Below are 26,084 nucleotides of genomic sequence, written 5' to 3' on the forward strand. Positions count from 1 at the left end.
GAGCATAGTTCTTGTTTTTCAGGTATAAAGGAGGATTGTTTCTGGTCAGCATCCTCATTGATGTTAGCTTCTATGGTTGTCAAACTGTTGCTAGAATTGTTAAAGATATGTTTAAGTTTGCTTTTCCAAGGCAGCTTTGGATCCTTTCCATGTTGACAAAGCTCTTTGTTGGATGATACTGGTGCTATGTTCAAAAGCAGATAAGTCCATCAGTTGAGCTGTTTTACTCATTAATTTGTTTGAAAGCTCCTGACTGTGACCATTCTGGCTTCTTCATTATCTTTCTCTCCCATTCACCCCCACTTGCTATGAAAAATATAACCAATAAAATGTATAATCAACCTTACTTTTCCATATAATATCACAATTTGCCCTTGATATTAATTCCTTTGATTTTCTTCAAAACCAAAGAACCTACCCCTATCAGCCCAAGTTTTGCCTCTTTAAGGATTTTGTAGCATAATTGAGACTTTCTTCACTTACAAAATGATTTGGACTTTGTTCTAAGGCCCAATATATATGGTTCAATAATTGTTCTAAGCCCAATTATTTTTAATATATTATATATATTAATATATATAATACTTTTTATATATAAAAAGAAGAATTGATAGTAAATATAATAAATAATATATTTTAAATATATTAATTTATTATATGTATGTATGCAAATCATAATCATAGTAATTTAATTTTAATTACATATTTATTTATAATTTATAGTAATATGAAACTACAAGTTATATATTTTAAATTATATAACTTATATGTTAATATTATAATATATGATAGTAAATATTCTATATATTAATATATTGTAATTATTACACTTTGGTAATGGTTCGTAATATAAAATGTTATGAATATATATATAAAATTGTATGAATATTATATATATTTAATTTATATATAAGCATTACTATAACTTATAATAAACTTTATTTATATGATTATATTTAATAATCTTCTTAATTATCACTTTAATTTTTATAAAATATTATTTATAGTTAGTTATTATTTATATAAATTTTTCTATAAAATATTATAATATAAAAATTATATCATTAATTTCATATATACATAATAAAGTAATATATTATACATATACATATATTTAATTTATACGTAAACAATACTATAATTTATAATAGACTTATTTATATGATTACACTTAATAATTTTATTAGTTATTGCTTTAATTTTTAAAATATACTGTTTATAATTAGTTATTATTTATACAAACTTTGATATAAAAATTAAATTATTATAACATATAAGTTGTGTCATTAATTTCATATATATAATAAAATAATATATTATATATATGCATATATTTAATTTATACATAATTTATATATTTTATAATTATTGATGAAGTTTATAAGTTTTAATATTATAATTTGTAAAAAAATGATAAATTTAATCCATTGGTCCAAAACCAAGTTGACCAAACCAATTTTATGTTCGGTCATTTTTCTAAAAATGTTTGATAAATTTGGTTCTTAGATATGATGGACCAAATCACCTAATTGACTCATTTGCTGACCCCTAATAAAAACAACTATCTCTGTAAATTTCTCTTCTTTTTTTTTTAATATTTTAAAAAAATTTTAAATTATTAAAAAAATATTTATTTATTCTTTTATTGCATGCAATTAAATTTTTATATTAGCTATCATTAGTCAAAATATCATTTATTATTTTATATTTATATAATGTTGATGTGGAATGTAAAAATGTCACATGATCTACTCATATCATAATGTAAAATCAGCATGGTACATTATCATCTACTATAATATATTAGTATATCACATCAGTGTTATGTAATATATAATAATAAATGTCATTTTATCTTATCACAATTAATCAATCATTAATTGCAATAAAAAATTAAAAAAATAAGTTTTTAAATAACCAAAAGTACATTAACCCAAACTTAGTATGAAAGAATACATATTGAATTTTAACTTTAGCTTGGATTTGTTACCTAGCTTATGGGTGCATATAGTTAACAAATGACAACAAGTTTAATACACAACTTTCTATATGATTAAGTTTTCTTGTGTCATTACAAGTATCAAATTAAATTACATCTAAAAATAAATAAAATATATTTTTAATTCTAAGTCATTGAGACATAATATTAAACAAATAAATAAAATCTTTTGCGTATGCTTCGGCTTAAATTTGTATCATAATATATGAAAAAAAAATCAAATCAAATTGAAATAGTAGTAAACAAAGAACAAAAACTTCAATGCAAGCTAAATGAAATTCAAGTGTGAACCTATCAATAAGAAGTATTCCAATCTAATTTTTAATTAGAGAGATTTGAGTTTTTTTTTTTTAAATAGGAAAAGATCATTCTAATTAATAAATTAAAAATTTAAATTAATGTTTGAGTACAAATATTGTTGTATTAAATTATAAATAAATTAAAAAAGAATAGATGAAATCAATGCAGATGATGTGGGCCCAAAAAAGAACATAAATTCCTCATTGAAGAGCACCAAGTACGAACGGAAGATTTGCTGTCCTATTAGGAGTTTCGATGTTGACAAGGTGAGTTGCTGCACTCTCCTCCATTTCTTCATCCCTATCCTTCCTTCTTTCCTTCCAAGTTTCAACCATTTCCCAACTTTAGCTTTGTCCTTTTCTTTTTCTCGGGTAATTCTTTCTTTTCCTTTTTCATGACCTTTTTTTTTTCACTTAAACGGGTATTCGGTTTGGTTGCTAAGAAAACATTAAAAGGGTATTGATTCTTTTTGTTTTATGCTGGATTGTTTCCACGGAAAAGAATATTTTTTTTCAGTTCAAGTTGGCCGAAGCTCTGTTGCCTGACCACCTCGGGTGCGAAGTTTTTATTTTCTTTTAGTTTCCTACTGTTTCTCTGGAACCAAATAGTGCATGGTTTTGTTTTTCTTTCAGTTCATCGGAAAAGTGAATTTTTTTAAAGGTAATTGAGGTTCTGATTGATGTGTTTGGTTATCTTGGGCTAATGATTAATGGGTTCTCTCTGTTCTTTTTTTTTGGTTAGTCTAAAGTAGTAGTAGTATATTCTCATAGTGAGAATTACCCAGTTAAAGTTAGCCAATTAATGCTATTTTTATGCTTAATTTATTGCATGCGCATCTCCAGTTCAACCTTTTGGTTCTTTCTACCAATCAAAGTGTACGTAATTTGAATTCTGATTGATGGTGTTTGGTTATTTAGGGATACTGAATAGTGGGTTTTTCTTTGTTTGCTTAACAATTTGTAGATTTTATTAGTGAGACGCAATGGGGAATGCTTCATCAATGCTAACTCAATATGATATTGAAGAAGTTCAAGACTACTGCCATAATCTATGTAGGTTTCTATATGCTTTCTTTTCTGGACTGGTTCTTCCATTTGGTTGTTCTCTAATCCAAATTTTGATGTGTTCTGGCTGTGGGGATGCAGTCTCTCAGCAAGAAATTGTTTCATTGTATCAAAGGTTTTGCCAGTTAGATAGAAATGCAAAGGGATTTATATCTGCTGATGAGTTCTTATCGGTTCCAGAGTTTGCTATGAATCCTCTCTCTCAGGTAGTCTTTCGAGTTGAGTTGTTTTTGGAGTAATTAATTGAATTCTGGGATTTGACTATAAATTCATGCTTGAATGATAATGCTTGTGTGCTGTCTTAGAGTTTTACGTGAAGGTTTGAGTTTCTTTTATTGATCTCTTGGATTTGTTGCTTACAGAGGCTGCTTAAGATGGTGGATGGTTTGAACTTTAAGGACTTTGTAGCCTTCTTGTCAGCTTTTACTGCCAAAGCAAGTATAGAGCAGAAAATTCAACGTGAGTCTTCACCGACTTTTCTGTAGATTGATCGATTTTTTTGGTTTGGATGCAATTGAATATTGAATCAATGGTCAAAAAGTAAAGGGTTATGGATGATTTCTTTTTGGGTTGCCTTTTTTTATATTTCTCTGGCTCATTAAAGTTGTTCAAATGTTTTGAAGTTATTTAATGTTAGTATTTATTTTCTGTCTCAGTTATCTTCAAAGTGTATGATTCTGATGGGAATGGAAAGGTGTCTTTCAATGACATACTCGAAGTGTTGCGTGAGTTGTCTGGTTCATATATTTCCAATGACCAAAGAGAGGTAAAACCAAGGACTTTTACCTATTGGTACTTGTTTCATCATTATTTCCTAAAAATAAAAAAGAAGAGATGTGGAGGTGACTGTCAGCATACATGTGCATATTCGCATAACCATTATGCATAAATTGACCTATTTGATTTTACTGATACTATACATGATGAGATAATTGAGTACACCCTTGCTGTTTTGCATACTAAATGACAATTAAAACATCTCTTATCATTTTTGTTAGCAATATTGCATTATGTTGGAAATGATAAATGAAAATACCTGTCATGGAATAAGCAACAATAAGAGGATAATCATGGTGCAGAAATTCAAATTAGTCTGTGTGTAATAAAATATGTTACTTATTCTTTTTTATCTGAATTCAAATAACTTGGAAGAGGAGAAAGAAAGTTATTGTTAATTTTCTACAATTTTTTATCTTAAGTGGATCTCATTGTAGGAATTGAACCCAGTTGGTTTTTTGACTATCTACCAGAAAAAGGAAAAAAGAAATAATGGATCATTCTGCCCACCTATGGAGTAAAAAAAGAACAAACTGATCCGTAGGCTCCCTTAAAATTTCTTTATTTTCTTTTGAAAGCAGATGACTCTCTTTTTCTGTGAATAACCAGTGTGTTAAGGAATCTTCGTAAAGGCTTTTACATGATTGGTTTGATTGATTTTCACATTCAGTCAATCTATTTTGGAGAAAGAAAGGATTCAAAAGAATTATTGTAGCTGCACATTCTGTTCTCATTTTATCTTTATAAGTCATGAGCATCTTCATTATTAGTTTAATTTGAAATGGCCTTTAAACTGATGAGAAGATTCTTTTAATTGGGCTATATTTCAGACTTGAATAGTTTTCTTTAGTTATCTAACAAAAACCCCTCATAAGAATAATTATATTGCAGAAGTTGACTGATTAAACATTTGAAAGAAATAATTTAATGTTTTTTAACTCAGATTTCTCAGTGTTTTAGATTGAGGCTGTTGATGAATATGCCTGCTTTAGTTTATAAGCCCAGCCAACTCTGATTTCATGAAAGATATGAAAATCTGATGATCAAAGATGTATCAGTCATTTAGTGGTTTGCATCATATAAGTCTCTTTGGCTGTCGCCGTTAAGTAGTGCATGATTAAGATTTCTAATGCATGCTATATATATAAGATTTTCAAATGTCCAACATTATTCTGTAATTTATAGAATTAGATATTTCCATTTCAATTTAGTCTCACAAATTTGGCTATAAGATTACTTTTAAATGGGATAGTTTGTTCTGTAGTTTCTAAGGATAGCATCCTATCTTTTGTTGTCTCTGTCTCTCTGAGTTATTTTCATTAACCATACCTTGGATCATTACAAAGAATAACTGCATCATAGTTTAAGCCAGTTATTTTATGCATCTGTTCCTTGAGAAAATCACATGGTTACATAGATTTGAGTGGAGTATAACAGAACACATTGCCCTTTTGTTCTTTCTCTTGCAGCAAGTCTTGACCCAACTTTTGAAAGAAGCAGGTTACTCAAGGGACTCTTACCTAATGTTGGATGACTTCATTAAGGTACTTTACATTCTATCTTATATTTATTATAACTATTCATTAAGAAATCTTATAAAAAACTTCTTTCCATCCCCGGCTAACTATATTCAAATGGCTTTTCTACCATTCCTGGCTGACAATATTGAGATGGCTTGTCTGTTCTGTTTCCTTTCTCTCTCTCTCTCTGTCTCTGTCTCTGTGTGTGTGTGTGTCTCTCTCTCTAGTTATAGTCACAATTGTACAATGGTAATCTCATATTTTTTAGACAATGGAACCCAGGATGATCCATTTCATAAGGTATTAATCATTTTAACTTAAAATTCCACAAATCCAGATGACTGGCTTAAGAACTCAAGAGCAACTGAAATACGTCAGTTTCTTCTTGTTGCATTATCATGAGAACACAATCACATGATACAATCTCAATAGCCTTAAGCAGCTTTCAACAATCATGCCAAGGAAGCCAGGCTTATAAGTCTTGGAAGGGCTGAACCACTTCTATATTTTGATGCATAGTTATGTGAAGCATCCTTAAACCACAGGAAGAGAACAATACTTATAAGTTGTTTCCTAATCCATTTCCATTTTCCTTACATTGTGTTGGATGCTTATAATAGAACAGAATCAGGGAGAAATTTCCATTTTTCTTATAAATGATATGCTTACTTGGTGGATGAATTCCAGTAAAAATCAGTTTTAAGTAAAATTTTCCTGATTATTTTGTTTTTAGTTGCCTTACTTTGTATCAGATGTACTTACTAATATACCAACCCTAGGCTAGAATTCCTTGCCTAAATAAAACTTAAATCATTTTGCATTCTCTTGATTGATTCTTTGGCAGTAAGGATTTAGAAGTAGAGACCCAAGTTACTGGATATCTTCTTGCTTTTGACTATACAACTTTGGGTTCTATGCTTGACATCTCTCTTCCTCTTTCTCTCTCTGGTACAATTGAACGAAACCAAGTGGGGAGAGAGCATTGAATCTGGGACCTTGACGTTACATTAGATAAAAAGCAACAACTACTATGCCAAGTTCAAGTTGTTTTATACTTTAAGTTACATTTTCTGTTGATCAAAATAGAAAATATGAGTTCTTAGCATTATGGGGACTAGATTTTCTTTTCTGTTTTTGCCAACATTTTTGAAGGTGTCTATGGGTTGAGTGACTTAAGCCTGGACGATGGCTGTGTAAAAGGAAGCTGACAGTCTGACACTTGAGATATAAGGGGAGGTTAATTGAAGCTTCAATGTTGCCATCTTTCTGCAATGAGCAACAAATTCATATGATGTTGTAATGTACATCTATGGGATCAATTGACTAACAACTAGAGATGACAGTGTATAAGGAACCCAATAATTTTGCTCTTCTGATAAGAGCAGAGGAGTTCAAGAATGTTTACATCTTTTGCAATTAAGCAAAAATGCTGGAATTCTGATGTGATTTAAGAAACATTTAGAAGGGTCTATGGTGATCTGCTCGTTATAACATTGCCAAAGCTCTTTTTATGGTATAGCTTCGAATTACTGTTGAGAAGCAGGGTTACTCCTGTTTGCACGACCATCCTAATTTAGATGATATTATGCAATCGTTGTATTTCTGACCTAGGTTTCACTTGTTGTTTTGGTTTTGCTTAAATAATCTTCTTTCCTTCAAATATGGATATTTTAATTGTCGTTGCTTTGTATCTGGCACAGGTTTTTGGGAGTTCTGGACTTAAAATGGAGGTTGAAGTTCCTGTTGATTAAGCTAATTCATGCAGTCTTTCCCCTGGATGACTGGAGACGAATAATTGCATGCATCATAATTCATAGTAGAGAAACACATTTTAGGCATACATAAATACACCCATACCATGTTCCTAACCTCAGTGACAATAAATAATTAGCCACATATGTATTAAAAATAAGTTCAGTTTCTGTAAATGGTTGTGTATCTTCGAAAGTTTTCAAGTCTCTTAGATGCGTGATTTAGCAGTTCAAGGTTCATGTTTCCTTGTCCTGCTTCTCCATCACATGCTTTACCTATTTGAGTGATTGCACTTTCTTGGGCAATTGAGAGAACTGTATAGTTGAACAGTATGAAGGCTCATGATTTCAGACTGGACCGGATGTAACGAAACCAACAGGTTGTTTGAACTCTCTCCTGAAAAATCATATGACAAAGTCATGGTAATTGACACCATCTGATGGCTAAGAATGCTCGATAAGTTGGACGTCGGGTTTTGTTTATGGTTGGGATAGAACCATGAGGGAGAAGTAGGGGTAATTACCCAGATGTCTGTGGTCCTATAGATGTAACTCGTAAGCTACAAGCAGTCAGGCCAAATCTTGTGCTTGAATAGAACCAAAATTCCTCTTTAAATTGCCGACCATATAACTTCCAGTTAAACGATGCCGACATTGCTCACCTGCGGTAACTGGGACAAATTATGAGAGTGTGACATTCCCCTTGCAAGTGCTTGGCAATTTCTTGTTAACTTCTCTGCCACTCTTTCTGAAAAACTCAAAAGCAAAGAACGACCTCTCAAATGAAACTATGTCTTCTGATGCACACTCTCCTTGCTGCAGTTGCAAACTCTCTTAGAAGACAAGCAAAAGGGAAACATTCTTTTGAAAAATGATCTCCATGTCCTTAGACATTTCTCTCTCTGGTAAGTAACCATCATCACTAATCTATCATGTTCTCCATTTACTATGATGGTTGTACATTCACACTTGGTGAAGTTATTCGTGAAGAGAATTGCTAAAAATACATGCCATAAAGCAGTCTATTACTAAACTTTTTCTAATGTTATTTTCCCTAACCTTTATGTTGCCTTTCAGGATTGCTCACCTATGTGCTTGCTTATTTCACAGAAAGTGTTGTTTCCGTCCTTTGTAAACTGATAGACCAGGGTCGAGCATCCAACATATTTGAAACCCAAAGTTCAAATTCCAGTAAGCTTCTGCAAGAAATTCTAGCAAGGAAGAAGATAGAACTTGTTTCATCTGAGATGGAATTGGATTCTTCAAGAAAGAAGTTATTAGAGTTCAAGAATTTCAAGGCAGCAGCAAGCAGTAACAAGCATACAACAACTAGCAACCAGTCAATTTTCAAGTTTAAGAATGAAGGGGCTTCAAGTTCGAAAGAGGTATCTCGAGTCCCAAGTTATCCAAGAAGTAAGATCTGCAGCAGCTTTTGTAAAGGTAAGGGAGTTGTACTGCAGGCTAGTGAAGCTGAACAACTGAACACACGATTGAAGATCCTTGAAGAAGAAAATGAAATAATGAAGCTAGCACTCTTAGAGACAGCCATGGAAAGGAAAGAATTGGTTAACGAAATATGTCATCTGTTTCAGACACTGCAACACTACAGCCTCCACCATAAAGATGAAGAGGATGGACACAGATCCAGCTATGGATCTTTGATCCTCAAACCTTCTAAGGTATTGCATTTTGAGAACCAATATATACATGAATTCATATTGAATATGGCATTGTCAGTTTATCGCTGTTTTTTAATGGCATGGTAGCACTACCTTCCTTTCACAATAAACATGGAAACCATCTAATTGACAGTGATTTTGATTCCCACGGTGTTAAACAGGGTGGAGGAACCGAGTCGAGCGGTGTGTCACAACTTCAGTTGGAAAATCAAGGTTCTGAAGATCCTAAGGCCAATATATTAGCGATTCTTGATCAGTGTTACACATCTACTTAGAGTTAATTGTTGTGTAGATCAATTTACATTTCATCAACTATCATGACTGATATGCTCAAGTAGTTTCCAATCTTAAGAAACTCTATGACAGAAGTAACAATGAATTTAATTTAAGATTTCCCCCAAATTTCTCCTAGAACCTGCATCAGGTCTCAAAGGTGAACAACCTTTGGCAAATGAAACAATGTATGTAAAGGAAGTCAGGTAAAATAAATCCATAACCTCGGAAGAAAGATTGGCTCTTAGGGCGGATGTCGGTGAACTGCTTCCGCAACGAGAGTGAGTCATTGCATGCCAATCGAGGATGGTTAGTAACGGCTCCCCTAAAAACGACTCAAATGGAGGTAGGGTCTAGTGATCGAAAGAGTTGCATGATATATGAGGCATCTTCAACGATCTTTAAAAATCTAGAGATGTATTTTATTATTTAAACGATGTTTTTATATATTTTATTATCTCGTAAAAAATTAAAAAATTGTTTAGATTAAATTCAACTAACCCCTTATCTTCGTGTATGAAAACCGCACATCTATGCCTTAGTCAAATACGTTATTTTGAAGTCTTTTACGTTCTTGAAAACTTTAATTATAAATATCTTTTGAAACCTTTTTCTCTATAAAAGAAAGTTAAAAAATGATGCAGTTTTAGAGAAAAAAAGAAAAAAATAAGAAAGAAAAACAGAGAAAAAAAAAAAAAGAAACACAAATAATATATAACTATAAGTAAAGGCTTAGATGTGGTGGTAAATGTCTTGATATACTTGCTAGAGTACATAATGTTTTGAAGAATAAGAGCATCATCTTTTAGCCTCATGATACTGTCATGTGTCAATTCCTTAACGTGTCATGTAATAATTCAAATATAAAAGATAACGTGATATTGTCATATCAGCAACTCAAACTTGAAATGTAATGTGACATTGTCACGTCAGTATAAAAAATGATGTGACATGACCTCGTTAATGTGTTAAAGTTACAAAACAATACCACGTCAACATTAAAATTCGAATTGTGGTATAATATTGTCACGTCAACAATTAAAATCCATTTCATATGACACGTTAGCATTTGATGTTACGTTAATATTAACGTCAACACCAATTTAAACGAAAAATATTAAAAAGATTAAATTAAAATAATTTTTAAAATAAAAAAAATTAAAATATCATGATTTTTACTATTGAGATTAAATTAAAAAAATACTTTAATATAGAGACTTTTAAAATATTTTAATCATTTTATTATCTCGTTAAAAGTTGAAAAATTGTCTAGATGAAATTCAACTAACCCTTTATCCTCAGTATATGAAAACCACACGTCTATGCCTCAACCAAATATGTCTCAAAATGAAAAATGAAAAATGAAAAAGAAGAAATGAAAAGATTTTCGAAGAGTGCTCTTTAAAGATCAATATGAAAGGAGGATATGAGAACTCTGCCAAGTGCATGCGACTCGGGCCTGGGACACTCCCCATTAGCACTTATTCTAGAGCATCTTATCCAGTATCCACCAATCTTGAGGCTAAAACGAAACTAAACTAAACTAAACTAAACCCAACTCGATGATACGTTACATCACACCCACCCCAACGATGTGGAAAAGCCTGTTCCCCGGAGCATGGATCAAAACAAAACTACCCCAAATCAATCCTAGTACCCAAGTTTCCAACTTCACCCTCAACTCCCATACCCAAATGGAAGTGGAAGTAAAGCTCCGGCTCCTAAACTCCAACTCTCACCAGAAACTGTCTAATCTCCTCTCCGGTTTCCACACGAAAACTCTCATCCAAGAAAACATCTTCTTCGACACCCCAAAAACCACTCTGGCTTCCAACAACGCCGCCCTCCGTCTTCGCTTCTACAACCTCGACTCTTACTCCATCCTCTCCCTCAAATCCAATCCCAAACTCTCCCAAGGCATTAGTCAAGTCGAGGAACACGAAGAGCCCATCGACCCATCACTCGCCCGCTCTTTCTTGGCCAACCCAGGAGGTTTGTTGCACTGGACAAGCTCTTCCCAGATAATGAAAAGAGTGAAGGGAGAATTTGGGGCCGACGAGTTGGTTTGCTTGGGAGGGTTTAAGAATGTGAGGGGGGTTTATGATTGGAAAGGGCTGAAGTTGGAGCTTGATGAAACTTTATATGATTTTGGTGTTAGTTATGAGATTGAGTGTGAAAGTAAAGAGCCTGAACGTGATAAGAAGCTGATTGAAGGGTTGTTGGAGGAAAATGGGATTGATTATGAGTACTCTGATGTTAACAAGTATGCGGTTTTCTTGTCAGGGAAGTTGCCCACATGAGTGGAGTGGAAAAGTAATGTATTTGCATAAATATTAGTTTTTGATAGTAAATTTTGAGAATTTGTGCTATTTTTTTATCCATTGTGTATTACAATTTATGTTTATGTGGAATTTACTCACCAATCAGTTGGAATTTGTTCTCATTTTACTTGGGTTGTGGATACATATTGTTTCTTTCATTACTCGACTTACTTGTCATGACAAGAGTTATGCTTATCTGAGAGAAAGTTGTATTTTAATTCAACATTTTTTTGACTGATATTGTCAGATTTTCATCAGTTATACTCACATTGATTTGCATGACTCAGTGCCGAACAATGAGCAAGCAGTTGATGATTTGCTAATTTATTGATCAGTAATATAGAATTATAAGTTGCTATTTCTGCTAATTTTTTTTAATAGTATATATTCCTTGTTTTCAGTCACAATAATTTCGAAAAGTTCAAGGTATAAGAGATTCAAGGAGAAATATTTGAGGTTTTCTGATATAGGAACTTTTCCTCTGGAACATGCCATGCTCCTTTGTTGCCTTAAGATTGCTAATTTGGTTGCATAATATTACTCCATGTGCAATTTTAGAAGGCTTAATAAGATTCATCAAATTAATGTTTTGCAAGCACTTACATTTAGAATTTGTGAGAAGTGACGATAGCTGGTCAAAAAAGATACTGAGGAAGAATGCTGGATCCTGTTATGTAACCATATCAGAAGACTAGTTGGATAGTTTGTCTATTTTGGCGTGCAAGTGCTGTGTGCTTTCTGGATTTCTGGCTGCTTGGTTGAGACCAGAGATCATAATTTCAGTGATTGCAGTTTTGCTCAGTGAACTTAGGTGCTAGGAGAAATGTGGAGTACTGATTTAGGACGAGTTTGTGCAAAGCATAGAGGCAACACTATTAGCTTTCTTATTGTGAAGCTTTCTTGAGCTGCTTTTCCTTACAGCTTATGCAGAATCAAAACATCATACTCATTCTTGCTATTGCAGAGATGTAGATGCTGAAACAATTTTAAAAGTCATATCAAGTGTAGTTTAGAAATCCTGTCCCTACTTGTTTTGGGATAAGAATTATATTAGGAACTGTAAGATTGGTTCATTCTTCCCTGTATCTGTTCTGAAGAATAAAATGGTCAAACAAGAATCTTATTTCTCTCATCCTTTTTTCTTCGTGGTATAGATTTGTAGCATACTGGCTTTTGTCATTGGTTTTGAGCTGAAATTTTCTCTGTTGCATTCTAGTATCCTATTGCTGCATCTCCTTATGTGATTAAATTTGGTTGTTGTAACCCAATCTTGCATTAGCTTGTCTTCCCCGAGTCTATATTTTATGGCTAATTGGCTGTGACTTTCCTTGCTCAAACAGCCTATCTCAATTACCAAAACAAAAATACCATTCGGCAAATTTAAAGATTGGAAACAAGATCAATGCAGAAGCTCCCTGTATGGGAGTGATAAACCTGCCAGACCAGCCTCCAGAGGGGTTTCTCTGCTTCCCTGCATATATATGATTCTTGCCACACTGATCACATTGGTCTTGCTCCAATAGATCTTCTATTCCATATTTGCCCCCTCTATCTTGGCCCAGTTTTCCTTGATATAGAAGCTAATAGACACGCCATTGAAAGAAGGTGAACCCCTTATGCCCGTAATGGTTGGTACCTCTTCCTAGAGAAAATATGTGGACGTTTCTAGGTCATGTATACCTTGCTCCACAGACAAAGTCTCCAATTTCTTCAAGGAGCAATTTTCAGAAGAGTGGGTTCTCAATGACTAATGACATTGCATCTTGTTTTCTATAATGGCGGCCAACAAAGCAGTTGATTTTCTTTGCAGCAAATGTCTTCCACTGTTCATAATATCTCGTCCTTCCTCATATGGTACAAGTTATAATCAGACATCACTAAACTTTAAAATCAAGGAGTAGCTTAAAGGATTATTAGTATTAATTAATTCAGTTGTACCAAACAAATATTAATTAATTCAAATATAAAGTGACAGAACTCAAATTTTGGTATTGTTTGATAAAGTGGAAACGATGTTGTTAATATTAAAGCTATTATTTATTGAATTACTCAGGTTAAACTATATCTTTTATATGTTAATAATAAATAACATTATTTAATATGAAATATTCAGTTAATTAATAATATTTAATAGTATATAATAGTATTTAATACTATAATATTTTGTATTATTGTATATAATATGTTATGGTTCTATGAAATAAAAGATGCATTGCTTAACTGCCTAAGAATATAATTTTTTATTTTAATTTTTCTTATAATCTATTGATTTGATTTGAATACTTATGCAATATATCATAGTTAACATGAAAAACTGAACAAGAATATAATTAAAATATTTAAAAAATTTTAGTAATCTTATCTTATTTTTTCAAATTAAATAGACACAAAGTGATTGTTATGACCATTGATACGGATTTAGTCATAGATGAGTTTAAAAGTATAAAAACACATTAAGCACAGCTTATGATACATAAGATGAAACTCTAATGTTAATTTTTCTTTCTATTTTATGTCTATTTATATTGATGAATATGAGAATTTATAATTAAATTGTTAATAAAATTTTATGTTATAATTTAATTATTTCAAAAATGATTAATTTTATACTCTAAATCAAATTATTGACCCGATCCATTATTCTTTAGCCACTCCTCATATAAAATCTTGAATTCGCCACTCTGTTTTTTTTCTTAAAGAAATCGAATATATATATGGGATTATGGATGTTTTTATGTTCAGTTTTTTAACTAACATTTGTAAACCACGTTTCAGCAGGTGGTTATGTTCTTTTGTTTGTAGTTCTAAGCTATATGTAATATTTGTTGGCTTTCTTCAATGTAATGAGTGTGTTAACTTTATACCCTCTGTTCATCTCTGTTTTTTGTTGCATAACAGAGTCATTTACAGCAATCATTCATTTAAAAAATCACTCCACCAACAACCACAACTATTGCCACCACTACTTCTATAAACACAATCCACCAGCAAATTAGGATTATGAATATTATCAATTAAAATTTTTATAATTGGAGCTTTCATCTAAGTGAAAAATTGTTTCTTCGCATTCCCCTGTTCATGCTTTCTACTTTGAGTAATTAGAAATCTTCCAGATTTTGTCTCTCGAACCAAAACAAGATTATTCCTACAAGGCAAAGTCACATTGTAGAGACATCAGTTCGTATGCTTTGGGCTTTAGTATGGACTAAGTTACTAAACATCTAGAAAGGTAATTCACTAATATCTAGGATTAGAATAGAGTTAGGAAATTATATGATCTCCCCAAAATACTCCAACCCTAAACTCTAAAATTCCGAACACCGAAGCTTAATACGCCCAGATACTTTCAGAAAGCTTAATTTCTTCTTCATTCTGGCCATAGATTTATATAAAGCCAAACCAGGACATTGTAATTTTGTATGGACCAACAAGCAATGAATATTGAGCAAATCAATAGGGAATTTTAGTATTGTATTGAGTGGCATGGGCTAGGCTTCCTTTCTTGAATCAGAGCTTGCCCAGGTGTTGCCAATGAAATCTAGCCGTATATTATACAGTTTTTATTTATTTTAGTTATAATTAATAGCTTATCTGGTATTTTTTTTGCTTAATATTTTTGGGCTATAATATATATATATATATATATATATATATCAAGTAGTATTATTTCCTTTTACTGTAATTATAAATATGATGATATAGCCACAAAGCCCAAAAAGCCAAATACCATGAATACAATTTATGTTTCTTATTTTAGATTCCGTTATTTGCTGTAAGGATAAGGTTTTAGGATGAATCATAGAATGTTTTGCATTGAAAATTGTTGTTTTTCCCTGCCGTGCCAAGATTTTTTTTTTTTAATTTTGAAATTTGTTGTTTATAAATTTTAATTATAATGAAGGTTTAGGGATAATATATATATAAACACTGACTGTCTTCAGCATAGTGCACGGATAACATTCTAGTTGTTTGCTAATTTGAACCCCAAAGAGTTTCCATTATTTCTAGGCATAGACAAGGACACTTGCGGAGATTACAAATAGAGCTAATAGGCAGAAGATAGCTAATTCCAGAATTTGGTTGACAATTTTCGAAGAGTGTCATAAGCAAAATAATAGCTAGAATACACACAATGCTCAACAAAAAGGAACCATCTCCTTCGCCAGCGAGGGTTGATAGAGAGAACAGACACGAACCCTTGCAAAAGCATGATATATGTCACAACAAAAGTTGCATAGAAGACGGTAGAATCAACTTCAAACCATTTCCCATCAGTTTCATCTAAAGAAACCATTGACGAGTGTGGTGTCTCAGTGCAATTTTTGTTTAATGGCAGTCCACAAAGCAATGGATTTTCTTTATGACTACTCTCTTCAAATGTTGGGAATTGCTTCGTATCTGGAATTTTGCCAGATAAATTGTTGCCTGTCACATTGAAGACTTCTAAAAACATCAGGTTGGTAAGCTCCGCAGGGATTTGCCCACTCAAATGGTTAAAGGAAAGGTCCAAACTTTCTAAGTTTGTAAGGTTTGAGAAAGAAGTTGGGATGGATCCCACCAACCCGTTGTGAGATAAGTTCAGCGAGTGGATTGAGAATAGATTTCCCAATGCCGAAGGAATTTGTCCCCCTAGATTGTTGCATGACAAATCAAGTCCTAACATCAAATATTTTATGTCACACACATCAAATTTTCTCCTCGGGATGTTTTCCAAGAGAATAAAATTTTCCAAATATGCATATTTTTGGTATACCGATGGGCCCATGAACCTATCAGCAGTATCTTCTAGAAGGGAATGACTTTGATCACTACTCAATTTGCTTGATCTTCCCGAAGGTGATATTGGAGAAGCATAGAGGTATTGGTCCAGAAAAATGGTTGTTAGAAAGATCCAAGATGGTTATGTTTTCCAATTGATTACACAACTTCTTTGGAATTAAACCTCCCAAATAATTATGTCCGAACGAGAGAATTCGCAAGCTGCTTACTCTGCCAATAAAGTCCGGAATGCTGCCAGTCAATTTGTTGTCTTTAAGATTCAACACCTCCAAAGCCGAGAAATTGAGAAGAGCACTTGGCATGGGTCCGTAGAATCTATTCCCTTCCAAAGTCAGTAGCTTTAAACTTTGGTCAAAGCCACAAGGCAACGGCCCAGAAAGATTGTTGTAGAAAAGGTCCAAGTACTCCACAGATACAAATGGCTCTTTGCACGGAAAGTGGCCTTTAAAAGAATTCCTTCGCAGAGAAAGCACCCCTATAAATGTTAAGTTCCAAATCCAATCAAGAATTTCAGCTGTCATATAATTGTTGCTAATATCCAAAAGATACATCCAGAGGGAAAGTGTCACATTGTTCGCTAAACTTCCTGTGAACCGGTAGTTACTCAAGTCCAAGTACGCTAAACTACCCAAACTAAAGTAGTGGGCAGAAAATATATCACCTCGAAATTTATTATTTGACAGCAATAGGAATTTCAAGTTGGTGCAACATGTTACTAACTTCTTGGGTACTTATCCTTTGAAGTTGTTGTAAGACAAATCCAACGCCTCCAACTTATTTCTAGGGGGACAGATTGAGGATGGGAGATCACCTTCGAGATGATTATTGGACAAATTAATGTATCTTGAATTTGAGGGTATGGTTCCAAAATCTTCTTGAAGTCGCCCACTTAAGTCATTTCCTGACCCACAAAAGAGTTGTTCCTTAGATTTAAAAACTCTAACTCAGTGTTGTTTTCAAGTAACCAAGTAGGGAATGTACCCATTCAACATATTGTGAGAGAGATCAACTACTCTTAGTTGATGTTTTCAGATCACAGTTGGAGAGTTTCAGTAACTTTAACTGCCACAACAATGGATTTTGATCTAAATATTCAACATCTTGGATCTTTAATTTGTCGCCATCACAAGTGAGTGCCATTGTCTAAAGCTTAGAGTGATTTGCAAGCGACCTAATTGTGAATGAACCTTCGAAATGGTTATCACTAAGATCGATGGACCGAAGAGATTTTATATTGTTTAGGCATGGTGGAATCATCCCCTTCAAAACTATTACTGCTAAGATCTAACTCTTCAAGTCTCTCTAGTTCATATAAACCTAGTAACAAGAAAGAAATTTGTGTAATTAATCTCTATCCATAATTAACAAGCCTATTCACGAGACATTTACATGAAAAACATTTCTCAACTAATTCAACTTTGACCATATCCTTCATCTTAGCCATAAGGCCGAGAAAGGTGTAACTTTGACGAAAATCATTAGAAGATCTCTTAATGTATAAGTATATAATTTTTAAGTAATTTAATTGTGTACCTGCTCTTTTTGTAATTGTTCAGAACAGGCTTTTCTTATGATAACTTGCATGCCAACAGGAGTCTCCAAATCTCAACGTTGAAGACTCCTCATGGCATTCCAGCTTATTATTAATAAAAACTCATTTTTCAAAAAAAAAAAATTATGTACCTGGAATCAGTAAAGAGCCATTAAATGCATTCCTTGTCAAGGATAATGCCTTGAGCGAAGTTAGTTTCCCCAGATTTGAAGGGATATTCCCAACAATATTATTCCCTCCCAAATCTAATATCTCTAGTCTTGTTAAACTCTTCAAATCTGTCAAACATAAATTAAAATAAATTAAGTCAAATAAATTATTGATAAAAATTACTTAATGTTAATGTTTTTCATGAAAATACAGTTTTTTTTTCTGGCACATATTTCATATCTCATACTTTAAACGTACCTTGGATAGGAAAGGATCCTTCCATCCCATTTACAGCAAGATTAAGATGCTTAAGACAGGTAAGGTGGGTCAAGAACCATAGGGAACTCGTATTGGGCAACTCGTTATAAGATAGATCCAAAGTCTCCAGTTGTTCCAGCCGCAACAAGCTGCTACAACCTGAAATTAATTATTTATATATTACTACCTAGGATTATTAATTACTTACATGATTAATTAAGTCAAATAAATTATTGATAAAATACTAACGTACCTTCCTCCTCATTAATCCAGCCATTAATCCGATTGTTAGATAAATTAAGAACCTTTAGCTCCTTCAATGGCTGGAATATAGATATGTTAAGCGGAGATGGGATATTGTCTCCACAGTCTGATGTGCCGACAATTTAGACAAGTAAGAGCTCAACACTTAGCCACAATCAACACTGGAAACCTTAGAAATTCCTAGAGCAGCTAAACCAAAAAAATCCTAACTTTTATTCTACCAGCCAAACAGCTAGCCACAATCAACAACTAAACCTTTAAATCTCCAAAAAAAAAAAAACAAAGCAATGCAAAAAAAGAAGAAGGAAAGAAATAGGGGTCGGCAGCATGTGAAATATATATAAAATAATAAAAATGAACCTGTTTGTGGAGCATTAATATTAAAGGTACAGGAGGTGAAATTATTGAAATAGGAAGATCTAGGTAAAACAATGAAAATAAAATAAAATAAAAATAATATATATAAATAGGCAAATAGATATTCATATAAAGTTAAAAAAATGATGAATAGAAAGTATGTCTATGTATAAATATAGACGTAAGACTGTATAAGAAAGGAAAAAGTGAAATATCTAAAAATTATTTTCAAGGTAAACAAAGAATAATATGATAAATATAGAAATAGATAAATATGTAGTTGAAAGAAAAACGTATTTAGGTAGATGAAATATATATGTAAAGTAAATAAATGTTCAGTTATAAAATAATAATAATAATAGTGAATTAAAATATAAAAGGAAAATTTTAGTTATAAGAATAGGTATAAAAAATATAATAATAAAATAAAGAAAAGGAAATAGTACTTAGTTAATGGGTAAGAAAGCAAGACATATATGTAGGCAAAATATATATAATATTACTAATGGAGAAAATGTCAAATTATACCAACAATGGGATGTCCATTTGGATCTCGAGAAATCGTAATTTCGAATAAATTTTTTAAAGTTAAAGATTTTTATTAAGACTCTATCAGTATGATGGGAGGGTTTTAATTTTAAATAAATTCAGAAATTTATAATTTTAAATAAATAAAAATATATATTAACTTAATTACGAATCAAACAAAAATATAAAAAATAATAAAATACTAATGACAATAATAAACACAAGAAGGAATAAATGAAATGTATTGTTGTAAAATGTATAAGGCTATGAAAAATGATGATATTCATAATGATAAATAGATAGCAAAATTAAAATTTTGAAAAATAGGAAACTCATAATAATGATGAATATAACTAAAATATAAAAAGCAGATGTATATAATCATAAAAATTAGACTTATGGGAAAAGAAAACGAATAGTTTGTCAAAAGAAAATAGGTTAGGCAAATTTAAAAAAAAAAGAAATTGAGTAATAAGACATATACACATAAATAATAATAATTCCAAAATAAAATGTTTGATTAAAGAAATAGCTTTTAGGTATAAGGAAAATGTACATAGCAAATAGATAAATACTAAAATATGTAAAAATATGTAATAAAATAAAATTAGATAAAAACAAGTATTTATGCATGATATACATATACATATAATTTTTAAAGAAATGACAAAAGGGGTTACATCCTTACATCCTTCCACAGCATTTTGTACTTAATGATTTTTAAACAAATCAATAGTTAGAATTTAAAACATATTTATACGCATCATGCCCCTAAATTTGTAACAGATATTTAAGTGACCAAATACAAAAGTACATACTCAAATTATTATAATGATATCGATATGATGGTTAAATAATAAAATATAAAGAGACAAAAATTGTGTGAAACTAATATTTGTTACATATAGAGCAGTGTACCTTGATCAAAGAGGGATCCTTCAGATTGAGGTACTCCAACTTACTCAGCCTCGAAATATTTTGTAGATTTGAGAAATTATAAAGAATAATTAATGATGGCCAATCGAAGTTGTTTTTTTTTTTTAAAAATCATATTTGATTAATAAATAGTTGAAAGGAACACATCAATATCGATTTGAGTTTGTTGTCATAAACAATCTAATTATAGACTCGTTGTGATATACCACTCAATAATTACTGAAGATTTCAAGCATTTGTACCCTTTTGTCCACTTACCCTGCATTGTTAGAAAGCCTTCAAGCGAATTGTAGCTTAAGTCCAACGTCTCCAAATTTTCAGAAACTGATGACTCTGCAGGAAAATGTTGGCATGTTGTACACGTGAATGTTATTCTTGCATGTACAATATTGTTCTTTTGATTGATTTGATAATAGCAATAATATTAAACTAAAATAGTAAATTATAAAATAAATATGTATGTACATGTATTTTATTATTTTTATTATTATAATTATGTAAATCATGCATGTACTACCTTGGACAGGAAAGGATCCTCCCATCCAATTTCCAGCAAGATTAAGATGCTTAAGAGACGTGAGGTGGGTGAAGAACCATAGGGAGCTCCTATTCCACAACACTTTATAGGATATATCTAAAGTCTCCAGTTGTTCCAGTTGCAAAAAGCTGCTACAACCAGCAATTAATTAATTATATATTACTACCTAGGATTACTAATTACTACATGATTAATTAAGTCAAATAAATTATTGATAAAATACTAACGTACCTTCCTCCTCATTAATCCAGCCATTAATCCAATTGTTAGATAAATTAAGAACCTTTAGCTCCTTAAATGGCTGGAATATAGATATGTTAAGCAGAGATAGTTTATTGTCTCCACAGTCTGACGTGCCAACAATATCGACAAGCAAGAGCTCAATTACGTGACCAGTGTGGTTGGCACATGTGACTCCCTCCCACAGGCAACAGTCGCTCTCGGGATCATCCTCAACCCATGAAGGGAGAACATGGTCTGCATTGTCTGGGCAAGATGATTTGGCATATGCCTTGAATTGTAACAGACTCACCCTCTCCTCCATGGATTAGGGCTAAAAGGATGAGAACCAACAACAACTTAGCCATTTAGGATTTTCTGATGAAAATCTCATGTTGGTGCAAGCTTTACATATAGAAAACTCACCAAGGAGCCTCAACGTTATTCATGTTTTCAATAGGACACGTCACCCCGTTTCCTACGTTTTGTTGACATTGCCGAAAGTATGCTTCTAATTTTTTCCATGCTCTTTTGACTTCTTACAAGAGCGTTCATGCAGTGGAATTCTTAAACTTAGGTTTCTTCTTCCTTCCTTCCAACAGATTTCATCTCAGTGAGAAAGAAATTTCCCGCTTTTTGAAAGAAAATATTTTAAATAATCATGCTGCTTTACATAATGACTTTACATCTTGTTTTCAATAATGGTGGCCAACAAAGCAGTTGATTCTCTTTGCAGCTAATCTCTTCCACTGTGCATGATATATCTTGTGCTTCCCTAGCTATATGCTACAAGTTATAATCAGACATCACTAAAGTTTAAAATCAAGAGTAGTTAAAGGATAATTAGTACTAATTAATCCAGTTGTACCAAAATAAATGTTAATTAATTCAAATGTATTTGGACAGAACTCAAATAAAGTGAAAATTATATTGTTAAACATTAATAATTTAATAATATTAAATCTATTATTTATTGAATTGCTCAGGTTAAACTATTTATTTTTATCAATAATAATAGCAAATAACATTATTTAATATGAAATATTCAGTTAATTAATAATATTTAATAGTAATGCTAACTAATATAATTTTAAAATTATATTAAACAATTTTGATGCTAAATAATATTATCTATTAGATAATTATATTGTATCATGTCAAGTATATCTAATTACCAAACAATTTTATATAATTTTTAAAATATTTTATATTTAATTAAGTGCTTTTAAATTTAGTAGTATTTTGTACTAGTTTTATAAATTACTTATAACTTTATTATAAAAATCTTTCATGTAAATGATTTTCAAAATAAATTATCAAATGCATAAAAAGTAACTCATTGAAACTATTTATTTTTAGTGGTATGAAAAGTTTCAATAATTTCTAACTATCAATAACTATCTTTAGGAAAATTCAAAGTTTAAAATTTAACTATACCTAATTTTCTCTTTGAACTTCCTAATTGATAAAAAAAATAAAAATTTAAAGAAAATTATGTTCTGACTTGCTGCTACCTGCTAGTTTTTATTTTTGTGATTGCTGCTTGCTAACTACTTTTATATAAAAGTATAAAAATAATAAAACAAAATAAAAAATTCTGACTAAATATTTGATTGAAAATTGATTAAAATAGTTAATTATTGACAAAACATTCCTTTGATAAATTCAGCACCAAACAAATGTAGTTGACACCAATGACTATTTCGATTACATTCCAATCATTGCATTTCCATTGATAAGTTTCCTTGAACAACCCTCGTAAAAAAGTGAACAACAGATCTTTATTATGATTAATGTATTATGAAATTTCAAAAAACAAATCCTCAAAAAATGATGAAATAATTTTCTCTAGTTACAAGCTTGTCTTTTGTTTGTGGTAGCACCTAGTCTAGTCGATTTTTAAAATATTTTATATTTAATTAAGTACTTTTTAAATTAGGAGTATTTTATATTAATTTTATAAATTACTTATAACTTTTTTTGGAAGTGTAAATTATTTATAACTTTACTATAAAAATCTTTCATGTAAATGATTTTCAAAATAAATTATCAATTGCATTAAAGAGTAAATCATTGAAACTATCTATTTTTAGTGGTATGAAAATTTTCGATGGTTTCTAAGTATCAATACCTATCTTTAGGAGAATTCAAATTTTAAAATTTAAATATACCTAATTTTTCTCTTTGGACTTCCTAATTGAGAAAAAATTAAAGAAAATTATGTTCTAACTTGCTACTATCTGCTAATTTTTATTTTCGTGATTGCTACCTGCTAACTACTTTGATATAAAAGTATAAAAGTAATAAAATAATATAAAAAAATTTCGACAAAATATTTGGTTGGAAACTTATTAGAATAGTTAATTACTGACAAAATATTCCTTCAATAAATTCGGCACCAAGCACATGTAGTTGACACCAATGACTATTTCCACTACATTCCAGTCATTGCATTTCCATTAGTAAATTTCTTCAAAAAATGATGAAATAATTTTCTCTAGTTACAAGCTTTTGTGTTTTGAATGTGGTAGCATCTAGTCTAGTGGATTCTTGCTTGTGGACTACGGCCATATGTTCTGCTGCTTAGAGGGAAATTGCATTTTGCAAAACAGGAGGCTTAGATACAACTAATCTAGCTAGAGCTGAGAACGTGTTACAGACTTCTATGGCACTATTTTTGTGGAAATTATTGACCCTAAGCAAAGCTGTTTGTTGAATATTAGTTGTGGAAAAATAAGGTTTCTGTTCACAAATACTATGAGACTATCATGGTTTGGTGTCGCACGCAAAGCTCTCCCGATGAGACGACCCAAAGATTAGCTGGACCTGCAATCCTTTCCAACAAGCATAATGAGCTTCGAGCCATTGGAAGGGTCAGTTGCACCACAAGACGCGGCCAACCCCAAAGAGAAACATCAGTCTCTCCCTTGGTTGCTGGTGACGAAGTTAGTGGGTTGCCTAGACTCGTCAATTCTCCCTTTGTTGATTTTAGCAGTCATCATTTTGAGTTTGAAAGTTTTGCAAGTGTTGTCCATTGAAGTTTACGAACAAAAACAAAAGAGTTAGGGTGAGGCATGTGATTTGTTTCGCAAAGTCAAAGATTACAAAAGAGGACCCTTGCCTGCAGGTCACACCAGTCTACTGCACCCAAATTCAGGAATAATGGTTCCCTTGAATGGGGAATGGGAATGCAAGCAGGAACCCACATTTTGTACGGATTGACAATACATGTATGTAAGCTTTCTTTCTAATTATAGGACAACTCTTTCGGCAAGTAATAATCAATCTTAGGTTGAATAAGTCACAAATACTACAAGTTATGGAGTTTGGCCATTGTATTCTAACTTTCCTGGAAACATCAAACCGACCATTTCGTGTGTATCTTTGACTAATGATAGTTTAAACTGTTGAAGTTAATGCTTGCATGTGTCAAGAGGACAAAATGACAAGCGACAATCCACTTGGACGTCATGCATGTTTGTATGTGTCTTGCTTAACGTTGAAGACCACTACATATAGCTGTGCATGTTAGCATGATAAGCATGTTTTACACTTGTTTCTCATGTATTAACAAGTGTTATGTCTGTTGATGATTTGTGTTAATGAAGCTGTGTATATATTTGTTTAATATGAATGAAACTAGTGTGGCCTTCTCTCTTTGATCATCTCCGTTTAAGAGATATAAAACAGAGTCTCTTTCTCCCAAAATTATAACATAAACTTCAAAGTTACCATTTCCGCAGTAGTTCAAGCCACACCATCGAGTTAGATCCAAATCATATATAGAAATACATGATGTCCGATATGAAATTTCATTGGCAGAGGGAAACCAACGTTCCTTGCAAGGAGTGTTATCTTTTCCAATCTTGATTGAAGGTAACTTTTCATACTTTACATCCTCGAAGACTTATAAATAGAAATACACTTTTGCTAAGCATGAACTCAGAAGTTGACTTACTTGACTTACAACCTTTGAAGACTGATAAATAGAAATATATACAAATTGTTTCTCTCATTACTTGACTTACTTGTCATGACAAGAGTTAACCTTATGAGATGCTTATCTTATCTGAGAGAAAGTTGTATTTGGATTCAACATTTCTTTGACTGATATTGTCAGATTTTCATTAGTTATACTCACATTGATTTGCATGACTCAGTGCCGAACAACGAGCATGCAGTTGATGATTTGCTAATTTATTGATCAGTAATGCAGAATTATAAGTTGCTATTTCTGCTAATTTTTTGTAATTGTATATATTCCTCGTTTTCAGTCACAATAATTTCGAAAAGTTCAAGGTGTAAGAGATTCAAGGAGAAAATATTTGAGGTTTTCTAATATAGGAACTTCTCCTCTGGAACAGGCTTTGCTCCTTTGTTGTCCTAAGATTGCTAATTTGGTTGCATAGTATTACTCCATGTGCAATTTTAAAAGGCTTAACAAGATTTATCACATTGCTGTTTTGCAAGCACTTACATTTAGAATTTGTGAGAAGCGACGATAGCTGGTCAAAAAAGATACTGAGGAAGAATGCTGGATCCTGTTATGTAACCATATCAGAAGACTAGTTGGATAGTTTGTTTATTTTGGGGTACAAGTGCTGTGTGCTTTCCGGATTTCTAGCTGCTTTGTTGAGAACAGAGATCATAATTTCAGTGATTGCAGTTTTGCTCAGTGAACTTGGGTACTATGAGACATGTGGAGCACTGGTTTAGGACGAGTTTGTGCAAAGTGTAAAAATAGAAAAATAATATAAAGAAATTCTGTCGAAAATTGATTAGAATAGTTAATTAGGGATGATATATTCCTTCTATAAAT

General features: G+C 31.8%; 3 protein-coding genes and 2 pseudogenes across 7 annotated transcripts in view; 4 read left to right on the forward strand and 1 right to left on the reverse strand.

The window, feature by feature from the left end:
• The first annotated feature begins 2,507 nt into the window (after positions 1-2,507).
• Positions 2,508-7,588, forward strand: LOC110427199 (uncharacterized). 4 transcript variants are annotated; one of them, XM_021442658.2, is made up of 8 exons: positions 2,650-2,670; positions 2,801-2,853; positions 3,263-3,351; positions 3,445-3,569; positions 3,726-3,822; positions 4,020-4,129; positions 5,610-5,684; positions 7,361-7,588. In XM_021442658.2, the coding sequence occupies exons 3-8, from the start codon at positions 3,282-3,284 to the stop codon at positions 7,409-7,411; spliced, it is 528 nt and encodes a 175-aa protein (XP_021298333.1). In that variant the 5' UTR covers positions 2,650-2,670; positions 2,801-2,853; positions 3,263-3,281; the 3' UTR covers positions 7,412-7,588. The 4 variants fall into 4 exon arrangements, with proteins under 4 accessions (XP_021298332.1, XP_021298330.1, XP_021298333.1 ...); XM_021442657.2 differs by lacking the exons at positions 2,650-2,670; positions 2,801-2,853 and adding an exon at positions 2,508-2,565; XM_021442655.1 differs by lacking the exon at positions 2,801-2,853 and having other exon boundaries at positions 2,566-2,670.
• A 136-nt stretch (positions 7,589-7,724) lies between these two features.
• LOC110427198 (uncharacterized) lies at positions 7,725-9,765 on the forward strand. Of its 2 annotated transcripts, none has more exons than XM_021442653.2 (3): positions 7,725-8,316; positions 8,522-9,090; positions 9,252-9,765. In XM_021442653.2, exons 1-3 carry the CDS (start codon positions 8,283-8,285, stop codon positions 9,363-9,365), a joined length of 717 nt encoding a protein of 238 aa, XP_021298328.1. In that variant the 5' UTR covers positions 7,725-8,282; the 3' UTR covers positions 9,366-9,765. The 2 variants fall into 2 exon arrangements, with proteins under 2 accessions (XP_021298328.1, XP_021298327.1); XM_021442652.2 differs by having other exon boundaries at positions 8,489-9,090; positions 9,252-9,764.
• A 1,176-nt stretch (positions 9,766-10,941) lies between these two features.
• Positions 10,942-11,806, forward strand: LOC110427223 (triphosphate tunnel metalloenzyme 3 pseudogene; annotated as a pseudogene).
• A 3,941-nt stretch (positions 11,807-15,747) lies between these two features.
• On the reverse strand, positions 15,748-21,590 carry LOC110427325 (receptor-like protein 1; annotated as a pseudogene).
• Positions 21,591-25,105: 3,515 nt separating this feature from the next.
• The window catches only part of LOC110427373 (receptor-like protein 13), a 9,113-nt gene continuing 8,134 nt past the window's right edge, over positions 25,106-26,084 (forward strand). The window contains exon 1 of the mRNA XM_021442863.2: positions 25,106-25,141. The gene's annotated coding sequence lies outside the window, so the exon portion shown is untranslated. The remainder of the gene's footprint in view (positions 25,142-26,084) is intronic.

The sequence above is a fragment of the Theobroma umbraticum genome, unplaced genomic scaffold, assembly GCF_002168275.2.
Source record: "Theobroma umbraticum cultivar Fairchild unplaced genomic scaffold, ASM216827v3 scaffold_228.0, whole genome shotgun sequence".
Taxonomy (NCBI): domain Eukaryota; kingdom Viridiplantae; phylum Streptophyta; class Magnoliopsida; order Malvales; family Malvaceae; genus Theobroma; species Theobroma umbraticum.